This window comes from Perna viridis, chromosome 1 (genome assembly GCF_037379345.1).
Source record: "Perna viridis isolate PV_CMFRI_1.1 ecotype Kerala chromosome 1, ASM3737934v1, whole genome shotgun sequence".
Taxonomy (NCBI): Eukaryota; Metazoa; Mollusca; class Bivalvia; order Mytilida; family Mytilidae; genus Perna; species Perna viridis.
Genome location: NC_142445.1, coordinates 36,530,152 through 36,542,376, shown reverse-complemented (window position 1 = coordinate 36,542,376; position 12,225 = coordinate 36,530,152). Strand labels below are relative to the sequence as shown.

The following is a 12,225-nucleotide window of genomic DNA, read 5'->3' as shown; positions in this document are numbered from 1 at the left end:
ATTAAAAATCACAACAGTCATTTTAAGCACAATACACTGAAGAACTATTATGCTTATTTTCATTCAATGATCTTAAATGGTTTTAGAGAAGATTTTCAAAGTTGTAGATGTGGAAAAAAAAAACTACAAAAAAAAACTGTTTCAGGGGTTGTAACTCAATTAGTCAATGATTGGTTTTGAAAATTTCTTCTCATGATGCTTAACAATTTCACACAATGCCAGAAATTTGGTAAAGGCAACAGTTTTTGAGTCATTTGCAAAAAACTGCCATCTGACCCCTATGTTGAAGATTTTTTAAAATTTGACCATGAGGACAACAACAACGCCAAGTGATGGCATAAGATCACTTGGTCTTTAGCCAGGTGAGCTAAAAAATATAGAAACACTGTAAGCAAGCTTACAAAGGGAACCCCCCCCCCCACTTCAAATGGACTTAAAGGAGAGACACTTATTGGATTATCTCAATTTTGAATCTTTCAATAGTAATTATATTCCTTTATGTATATCTACATATGATACCCAAACTATTTATAAAATTTCATCAAAATCCCTTGAGTGGTTTAGGAGTAATTGTGCTTACAAGAAATGTGGACAGTCAGACAGACAGACAGACAAGGTGATTTCTACATACACCCCAAATTTTGTTTGTGAGGGGTATCATAAACTATTCAGCAAAGTTGTAAAAAGTCGCTAGAAGCATTTTCAGGTTATTGCGAAATATTGAAAATCCCCCCTTCTAAATAAATGAACTCCTATTACTCAAAAATGAAATCTGAAGTTATAAAAAATGAAAGGGGGCTCTCATCAATAAAAAGAAAAAAATCACCAGTTTCACTAAAATTGGTGGGAGCATTTTTAAATTATTGTACAAAATGTGAATGATGGACTGACTGTGGTGTACCATAATACATCCTGTCTTTAAAAACAGTGTATAAAACGTTTAAGGCAGTGGGTGTTGAGGTTATGCAAAGAAAGATACAGGAAATAGACTATTGTAGAGAAATGAGTCAGCCAAGGGTTTTTGTCAGAAATACTTTCATTACATGATAACAATACACTCAAGCTTAAATATCAAACAAAAGATAGGAGGAAATGATCAATACAAATCAAATACACTGAATCATGGTTGCTGTGTTTCAAACAGTTTTCGTTAGTACTTAAAAAGAATTATTGAGTACCTGTCTTTTTAAACCATGTCATAATTTTCTTTTAAGAAAGGATATTTCATGTGAGTAACTCTTAACAGCTACAGATGAATACTGTTATACCCAAATAAATTAATTTGAGATAAACACTGTAATCTGATTGGTAAAAATAATTTTGTTATATCTAAGTGGATAAAAAAATATTGACATACCCTTATTCTGTTAAATTCAGAACTACTTTTCTCATGTTTAAAGATAATTTTATGTTTTAAAATTAATTTATAAGAATTGGCTATAATAAAAATTCTGTCTTTTGAAAAATAACATAAATTTTCCATGTGCATATTTTGTTTATTGCACTTCGCGCAATAAACAATATGAACATGGAAAATTTATGTTATTTTTCAATATACAAGATTTTTATTATTGCCAATTCTTAAATAAAGAAAAATTTATATAAAACAAGAGGCTCCCAGGAGCCTGAATTGCTCACCTGGTTGAATTTTGCCTTTCAAGGGCAATAAATTAAACAGGAAGCTGTCCACCAAGTATGACTCAAAAAAATTTTGATATGACTTATCATAAGGATCATTTCATCAAATGAAGTTTAAATCTGTCATAGTTTTCAAGACAATGGCTGAAAACTGTAAAAAAACACCTGTCATTTTTCCCCTCTGAAGGGCAACAAATCTTATAAGGAGGCATCTGACTTTTATGCCTGAAGACCATTGTAGTCCTAAAAATAATGATCATTTCAGCTATTGAAAGAATTCTGCTAAACCTAACAGTTTTGGAGATATATGCAAAAAACAATAACAAAAAAAAGTAGAGAAAGGCAATAACTCCAACAAGGCTGAACAGATTAAAATGAAAATTTGACCACAGATAGACCTCATCATGCTGAACACTTTTATCCCCATGTCAGAATTTGGCTAAACCTATCAGTTTCAGAGATATATGCATAAACTACTGTCTGACTCCTATGTTCTATTTATAGTAATGGTGGCCATGTTTTTGGACAATATCAGTTCTATGCAGGATACCCCAAGGAACATTCATATCAAGTTTGGTTCCCATTGGTCTAGTAGTTTCAGAGAAGAAGAGTTTTGAAAAATTGTTGACGATGACAACAAAGACGACAGACACCAAGTGATGGCAATAGCTCATATGGCCTTTGGACAGGTGAGCTAACAAGAGGCTCCCAGGAGCCTGAATCGCTCACCTGATTCAAGTTTGTTTTTCAAGGGCAATAAATTTGACAAGTTGTCCAACAATTTTGACTAAAGAAGACTTTGGTAGGATTATCATTAGGATCATTTCAGTGATAGAAAGTTTCTTTCTTTTAGTTTCAAAGATATTGGCTGAAAACTGAAAAAAAAAACCTGTCATTTTTCATCTTTCTATGGCAATAACTCTTACAGGATTCACCTGACAACTTTTATCCCTGACGACTTTTGAAAGCCTTATAATAAGGGTCATTTGTTAAAAACTATTGTATGACCATTTTTAGTACCAGCAGCCATGTTTTTCCATGGATCAAAAATCCCCACAACAGTTCTATGCACGATACCCTAAGGAACATTCATACCAAGTTTGGTTCCAATTGGTCAGGTGGTGTCAGAGAAGAAGAATTTTGAAAGAAATGACATTCAAAATAGCAAAAAAATATCGAAAAAGGGCAATTACTACGACATGGCTCAACATATCAGAATGAAAATTTGACCACAGATGGATCTAATCATGCTGAACACTTTAACCCCAGTCAGAACTTAACTAAACCTAATGGTTTTGGAGATATATGCCAAAAACTACTGTCTGATCCCCTACATTCTATTTTTAGAAAACTGCCATCTTTTTCGATGGATAAAAAATCCCCACATCAGTTCTTTGCACAATACCCCTAGGAACATTCATACCAAGTTTGGTTCCAATTGATTAAGTGGTGTCAGAGAAGAGTTTTGAAAAATTATTAACGATGACGGACCGCAAGTGATGGCAATAGCTCACATGGCCTTCGGACAGGCGAGCTAAAAAGGTGATTCTAATATGATGTGCTTAAAACTTCTTTAGACCAGTTTCATGGTATACAAGTGATAAACAAATGACCATTATTCGGTGCAACACATTGGCTGGGTCTATACAAAAATATGAAGGTACTAGTTCTATAAGAAACAAACTAAATCACTTAAACTCCATTTTATAATAGTTTAACCAAGGGCTGACTATTTACATTGTTGTTTAACACCTTGCTATAGCTCAGGGTAAAAGAATGCAACATAAATGGCCAGTCTGTGGTAAAACAATGATAAAATTCAGTTTCTGTGATTTATTTCTTAATCATTTCTGTGTTTCAAGTGAGAAAAGTACAACAACTACAATACTGTTCATTGTAACCATGGAAACTGTAATAACAAACCTTGTCATCACCCCACTTGGACTTCAGGTTAATAATGAAGTACTTCAATCTGTGTGTTCTTTTGTGGGACCATTTTAACACTACCCATGTACTTGTGTAGGATTGGATATTCAAACTTTCTACTGGACTTGGCTTAACTGTAGTGGAAAGAACAAAATCCACATTATTTGCAGAAAAAAAACCCACAGAAAATATAACTTATAAAATTTTGTGACCTAAAAGGAGCATTGAACATTTTTTTTTGTCATCATTCAACTTTTATTTCATTCAAATCAATTCATAAATATTAATAAATTAATAAGAATTATTTCCTTCTACAAGATCCAGCATTTAAAAATATTTTTGAAAAATTCAAAAAACTTCTGATATTCAGAACTGATACAAGTACAGTTTTTCTTTACAAAGTAAAAATGACATAAGATAGAATAAAAATATCCATAAAAGCAAGATTTCAAATAGCACACTTGATTATGAAAGGTTTTTTAAAAAAAGCAAGTGCAATCCTTATCTAATGAGTGATGAGTGACTCAGCGAAAATGAAATGAGTGATGATCTTATTATCATTTTTATTCCCATAATGCTGGCCATAGCTATGGGGTTCAGGGTAATATAACATCCCACCTTCAACTACTAAAAACGCCAATAAATAAATACCATTAATGAATAGGTTAATTTTGTGAAATTTATCAAAGTTAAACAACAGCAATAAGATTTAAGAAAATCTACTTTCACTTTCATTTTCAACATACAGTAAGGATACACGACTCTCATGAAAACTCTAACATCTTTAAAATATCTGTCCATTAAGGACAAAGTCCAATTATTCATAATACTTAATATTTTCTGTTTGAATATCAAAGTTAACACACCAACTTTTGATAAATTTTACATTTTCTATATCAATCATTAATATCGCAGAATGACAAGGGTTCACTTCTTTAAACACATGTACATGCATACATACATACATACATACAAAAATGTTGAATATGTAATTAGTATTTTAGTGATTTCTTAAAACACTTCCATGAAACTATTTTATACCTTTCTTTTCAACTTTTCTTACTACTCAAATAAAGAATAAATAAAATATTAAGATGATTTTGCTTCTAGAATAGGGGCCAAATTTCTGTAAGAAGATTGCTTAATCCATGCAAATATCACCTAGAAAAATAAACAAAGGAACATATTTGCAATGTGCAAAATATTGAATTGATTGATTTAGAGAAAAGCTTTAAAAAATACATCATACTCAATAGATTATAAAATCACTTTGACATTGTACAGGATACATCCTAACCTGGCAGCCCAGGTAATATTTTCGTTCCACAAGTTTCTCTCAAATGTAACCCCGGGTCAGCAGTGAGGTCTCCTGTCTTTTGATTGGCTGAGCAGTTATGACTTTATTTTATTTATTTTTATACGTTCTAATATTCATATTTAAAAAAGGAAACATTAAAATATTTCTTTCAAATCACCTACATTACCCTTTGATTTAAATGAACAATGATTAATTTAATTCAGATAATTTCATCTAGGTTTTTTACTCTATTTCATAAGCAGCAATTTACTCATATATTCTGCATATCTATTGGTGGTGACCTGAGTCTATATTTTAGCGATACTAGGGTGGCTTATGCTATTGATCGGGGAACCAGATTAAGGATACATCCATACTTAAATGACACATTTGTGTCAAAAGAAGGACAAACTTAAATATCAAATGACTTTTCACAAGGTTTCAATGGCATATTTTATCATTTGAAGCCCAAAAAACATAAAAATTTCAATTTTCGATACAGTTTTTTCGAACGCCACTAAGTTATCAGTATTTGGCCAATCAAGAAACAGAATTGCAATCAGGTGACTTGCATTTCCATGGAAGAGCGTCTATAAGGTCAAAGGGTAAAAAACTTAACTATACTGACTGCATCAAGAAAAATGGAAAAAAGGATATTTTGGTTAAAGTTTCCTGTCGTATCTTAATCAATCAAAGTCTTTGTAAAAATCAGGCAGTTAGTAAAACATGGTATGAAAAAAAAAAAAAAAAATTTTTGAAAGGGTTATTTGACTATTTGCACCATCAGAAACAAGGATAAAAAGACATGATTTGTCATTTTGGTATACTGAGTTAAAACTTCATTGAAATGCACTGAATATGAACATTTCAAAGGTAGATAACTCTTGTCAAAAACCTTATTTTTCTAACTTTCTATTGAAAAATTTCTAAGCCAATCCAGTGATGTAGAGATGAAATAATGATCTTTTCAAAAAGAGAAAGCATCTTTCATTGAAATTATGTTGGCAGATACACTTAATAGTGACAAAAAGAAAATTTAAAATAAAACAGATATACAACACAAATGTTAAAAAAAAAAAGAAATAAAAGAAAGTTGATAACTGCGCCATTATTTACTTTTAAACTGTTTACTACATGTATAGAAATCACTCATCCACATTAATTTTAGACTTACTAAATGCTCAGATATACAAGTTTATATTTACAAAAGAAAATTTAGAAAAGTTCAAAAATATGAAAGTATGATACCAAAATCATTTTATTAAATACTCCTTTAGCTGTGGATTCTAGTCTACTTTCACTGAAATTAATAATAACCTCAGATATATAAACCATATAGTTATTAGTAAAAAACAAAAATTCAGCTCTAAGCAAAAACTTGAGCATATTACAAGTGGCTGATTTTTTCTTCTGACCTTGATGAACTGGAGTAACCCTAGTTAAACACAAATTTTCCTATATGAATTCATCTACTGACTTAGTAGCCTTGAAGCTTAAAATCTGTGGACATTTAAATTGACGCCTTCATTCAAGCAGTTAAGCAGTTGTTAGTAGGAGATTGGAGTTTCGATGGAAAATATTGTCAATTCATGTATCATTTGAACAAAAAAGGATAAGCGATAGACTGAAACATCCTTTTCCTGGAGCCCAGTTTGTTAATTGGAAATCATGGCATTCAAAGTCCTAACAAGTTTTGAACACTTAATTTCATGCTAAGTTTTAAAAGCTATTGAAAAGCAGCAAATGGAGTTGATATACTTCTATGAAGTTCACAGGTGATAGTAATGAGTGCTATATGTACTAGTAACAAATTAGTTTTGATGATCAAAGCCAAGAAATTTCAGCTACATTTGGTACTTTGCATGTCCAGTACATGCATGAGTACTGACTAATAATAGTAATGAAACTACAGTTTTAGGAATATAATGATGAATTTTAGATGGAATGAAGAAATGCAGGCAGTTACCACAAAACAAAGCTTGCTTTCATATACAGCCAATGAATGGTGTAAATTTCCAATTCACACTATAATCTTACTCCTCATTCCAAAAGGAACCCTTTAAGACATACTCATAAAAATGACACTTTTTTGGCACCAAAGTTGTTGATAATTAGTTGTTCAGTACCTGGTATGGTTGTATTGTAGAAAGTTTTGAAGTTATTCAACTTAAATAAACAAAAATTTTTTTGATATCATCCATTGAATCAGTATAAAAACATATTTCAAGCTCTATACATGTACAGTCTTTTTAGTGTACTAAATTAACTGAAACAACGGAGGAGGAATGTTACACCATTCAAGTACTGTATACAATTTTTCAACATTTTACCATAGTCATTTTGACTTATAGTTATCCATCCTGTTTCTACTGTAACATCTTTTTTAGTATTTGTAACTTCAATGTTAAATGATAACTGACTTCTATCGAAAGAAATTCTGTCTGATTTTAACCAAGTGCAATTCGTTAACTGCAGTCTTTGACCTGGACATACTCCACTGTAACCACTAAAAAACAAGACAAAACTTTAATTCATATCATTGCTCTACTTAATGTTTGTAGAGAAATTATACATTTCAGTAATAAATGCTCCACCAGGTGCAGTTTGATATGACTGCAGATGTCAAACTCTAGAAAACATGGGGAAATATGGACAGAAGATTCAAGTTTGATACAGCTCTGAATTTGGATTGTGATTAAATGCTTGACTCTGCATAGGTTTCTAACACAAACAAAAGTAGTCAAAGATGTTTGACAAGTTAATTGTAATCATATGAAAATTGCTTGCTAAAACTTCAAATCAAGTTGTTTCAGTGTTCACAAACTTCTATGAACAGGAAACCTTAAATCCTCTAGAGTATTTTTCAAAAACTAAGAACTTCATTATTTAAGAATAATCAGTTTCAGTTTTGACAAATTTTCTGAAGAATTATTTTCTTAGCACAACAAATACATAAAATTTAAGTTGAAGATAGCAAATTCACATGAATTAAAGGGAATTTTAATTCCAAATCTGTCTACAATGTACTCAAAAATACATGTAGTTCAAAAACTTTCTGCTCATAAGAGTTAAGTACCTTTAAAAAAAAAAAAAGACAATCTGGAAAAATAAAACTGGAAAGCAATCTTCATTTAAATTATACCCGTAAACATATTTTGTACAAATAATATCAATTCTAAATAAACAGTTACTCTAATGAAAATCCTGAACAATTATGAATTTAATAATCTTATGATACAACATAAAACTAAAATCAATTTACAAAGAAAAAAAAAAGATTGAAGTAATTATTAAAAGAAATATATGTTAAAACAACAAAAGCATAACTAGTTTTGTTACTCTTTATTTTGGTCAAGCAGTGTTCTCCATAGTATTTTTAGATAGTGCTCTCTTCACTTCAGTATGTGTAAAACAACATTATTAGGTCACACATGTGTTTATGTTTTAAAATTCTTTAATTCTTTAATTGATTTGTATATACAAAATATATATGCTGTTTTATGTCAATTTTGATTGGCTCAGTAGATAACACTGTCCATAAAATCTATTGGTGGTCAACAGGGGCGGATTCAGGTGGGGGCGTGGCAAAGCATGGGTTGTCAGGGGTAGATTTAGGCAGTTTTAGGTTGAAACTTAAATTTCTCGCTAATTTTACCACAAAAGATATCTACATTGCACCCACTAATTTTTTAACTATGCGTCCCTCTAATCTCAAATCCTTGATCCGCTTCTGGTCAATGATATTCCTGTGTGGTCATGTGGTCAACAGACCAACGTGTGTTTACTGCTTATAACCTTATAAGACACTGTAAATGACCTCAGGTCACACATGCTTCCAGTCATATTGATTGTAATCCCCATAATACACATTATAGCACAGTGTTGGTAGCAAGATACCATAGCACTGACATTGATAAAACAGTGATCAAACTTAAAAGCACTTAAAGGGCCTGAGGAAAACACTGTCAAGATTTCAATAAATCTCATTTTCTAGACTGAGCCAGTACAAGCATACTTCTTAATGTACCTGTATCAATATAATTTTATTGATGAACCTGTCCATATATATTTTTCACATTCCATGCTATAACATGTACCTTTAAATCAAACTTCAGTAAAACCAGTCTAAACTAACCCCATATAATCCAAAACCTGTCTTAACCAATCCCAATAATCCAAAACCTATCTAAACCAACCCATCAATCCAAAACCTGTCTTAACCAACCCAGAAATATCTAAAACAAACCTGTCTGAACCACCCCAAATAATCTAAAAACCTGTCTAAACTAACCCTGAATAATCTAAAACCTTGTCTAAACCACCCCAAATAATCTAAAATCTTGTCTGAACCAGACACTTCATAAGTCCTTTTTCAATTTACAGTAAATGTATTTTGAACCTTTGTAAACCAAACATCTGTCTAAACTGGAGTAATTGGGTCTACTTAGATAGGTTTCACTGTAAATATGTTAAAACAAAGTACCTACAAAATAATTAATAAATATATTTTAAGAGTGGAGACCAAGGCAGTAGGTGGCACATGCCAATTTTTGTTTCCAAAAATTTTTCATCTATTTATTTCTTGATTTTTTAACTGAATGCTGGTTTGTAATTCACTGAAGTGGATAAATTTCATATAGAGCACCAGATACATTAATTAATGGGAAATAAGTATTTGATCTGTTCACAAATTTAGTTGAGATGTTAGGGAACTTTGAAAACATATTCAAATATTTATCAACTTTTGAAATAAAACAATCCTGGTTACACTGGAACAAAACTAGAGGCCCAAGAGAGCCTGAACTGCTCACCTGGTTAACCATTTGCTTATTTGAAAAACTTTTTTTTCAAAAACCTGTCTTATGACCCCTAAGTTCCATTTTTAGTATAGGCAGCCATATCTATTCACGGATTAAAAAATCACAACAGTCATTTTGAGCACAATACACTAAAGAACTGTTATGCTTATTTTCATTCAATGATCTTAAATGGTTTTAGAGAAGAAGATTTTCAAAGTTGTACATGTGAAAAAAACTGTTATGCTTATTTTCATTCAATGATCTTAAATGGTTTTAGAGAAGATTTTCAAAGTTGTACATGTGAAAAAAAAAAAAAACCAAAAAAAAACCAAAAACAAAACAAAAAACTGTTTCAGGGGTCGTAACTCCTACATTAGTCAATGAATGGATTTGAAAATTTAGGTAGAGGTCCTTCTCATGATGCTTAACAATTTTACCTCGCCAGATATTTGGTAACGGCAACGGTTTTTGAATTTTTTGCAAAAAAAAACTGCCATCTGACCCCTATGTTCTATTTTTAGTAATGGCGGCCATGTTTTTTCATGAATCAACAATCCCAACGGTCAATTTGTGTGGGATACCCTAAGGGACATATATGACAACTTTCATTGAATTCTGTGCAATGGATTTTGATTTTCAAAGTTGCATATGTGAAAATACAAAACAAAACTGTTTCAGGGACTGTAACTTCTATATCAGTTGACCAATCGTTTTGAAAATTTTGGCATAGGTCCGTCTCATGATGCAGAACAATTTTAACCGTGCCAGAAATTTGCTAAAGGTAACGGTTTTTGAGTTATTTGCAAAAAACTGCAATCTGACCCCTATGTTCTATTTTTAGTAACAGCCACCATGTTTTTTCATGGATCAAAAATCCCAACGGTGATTTTGTGCAGAACACCCTAGGGAACAATCATGCCAAGTTTAAAACCTGTCAGGCCAGTAGTTTCAGAGGAGAAGATTTTTTTAAAATTTGTCCACAACGGACACCAAGTGATGGCATAAGCTCACTTGACATTTAGCCAGGTCAGCTAAAAAAGTTGGTGGGATAAAATTTACTCTATGCCACCAATATCATAGGATCTATGGGGTTTCTACATGTATGTAATGTAATATCAAGCTGAAAATAAAGAGACACACTCCATGTAAAAGAAAAACAAAACTTGATAATATAATACTAATTCATAATAATACTGATTATTTATCTATTTATCTGATTATTTCATCATAGAAATTAAACTATAGAATATACAATATTCAAATTGTTTCACTTTGTCACACTGTTAAGCAAGAGAATGTGTACAGATCAAAAATCAAGGTCAAGTATTACGTTGCCTATTAAGGATCAGGAATACAATTTTGTTATTTTTTTTCTAAAAAATATCAGGATAACTGCCACTGAAAAGTCTGTCAAAACCATTTTGCAAAAGAAATGATACAACATTTTTCACAGAATATTAAAGGCAATACTTAGTTCTATGCATTTTGAGAAATTAATTAATACACATTATACCGTAATTTCAATTTTTGAAAAATGGTTTATGAAAGTCAATGACAAGTTGCTTCATAACCAATGAAAATGTTAATCATTAGAACAGACATCCTTCATTTGTTTTCAAAAGATGCAATTTTGCTAAACTTTTGCTAAAATTGTTGAATAAGTAATAATCACAAAATTGTTGAATAAGTAACAAGATAGTTGTTCACAATCCTTAACAACCTCCTTACTGTCAAGCTGCAATACTTGACATTTGTTATTGATCTTCCTCTTACTTGACAGAGTGACAATAACTCATTCATAAGCAGGCCCCCAAAAAAAACAGATCTACAAAGAGGGGAAAAAACAAAAATTCAGTCTTAATCTAAAGCTTGAGGTTAGAAAGTTTATAATTAATAAAGCAATGTTTTCTACGTTAAAAGCAATGATTAAAGTGTGTATTCCCCACTCATATCCAAAGTGTCAAAAGCCAATAAGCGTGATATACTATTTCTAAAACTAGAAAGAGTAATCAAGGGAATCAAGGTTATAGCGGTAATCAAAAGAATGTATTCCAGGGACAAAGACCAGACATGGAAAACAGACATACACAACAAAGAACATAAAGTAACTAAAATCATACATACAAAGTAACAAAAGTAAATGAGCAACTCGGACTCCACTAAAAACTAGGAGCATGGACCAGGTGCACCGGTAGGGTAAGCGTCCTCTGCTTTTCTAGAAACACCCATCGAGTTGCTCATAAAAAGTCAAGTCCGAGGTAGACATACAAGGAAAGGAAAACCATGACCCGTTGAATACATCAGTTTTCATGGTGCTGATGGATACACCATAACGATCCACGAGTTCATCATGATGACCATAAAACTTCTGTAGTGATGACTTCAATCTTGTAGCAACATAACCCTGTTCCAGAAGCCTATTTGTTAGAGTTCTAGCGTGATACAAAAAGTCTGCGTAGTTTCGGCAAGCTCTGGCATAACGTATGAGTTGTGATATGAACACTCCATACGCAGGAGCTGAAGGAATGTTGCCACAGATGAAAGGAAAGTTGACAATTCTGAATG

The 12,225-nt window shown here is 31.7% G+C and overlaps 1 protein-coding gene across 4 annotated transcripts in view; it reads right to left on the bottom strand.

Annotated features, from left to right (window-relative positions):
• LOC148628578 (uncharacterized) overlaps positions 1-12,225 on the bottom strand; it is an 85,209-nt gene that overhangs the window by 33,007 nt on the left and 39,977 nt on the right. For 3 of the 4 annotated variants that reach the window (XM_088590507.1, XM_088590508.1, XM_088590506.1), the window contains exon 7: positions 3,562-3,698. In XM_088590507.1, the coding sequence (XP_088446633.1) occupies positions 3,562-3,698 (137 nt within the window). Of the gene's footprint in view, positions 1-3,561; positions 3,699-7,191; positions 7,368-12,225 lie in introns of all 4 variants that reach the window. The other variant, XM_088590509.1, reaches the window with a different exon arrangement.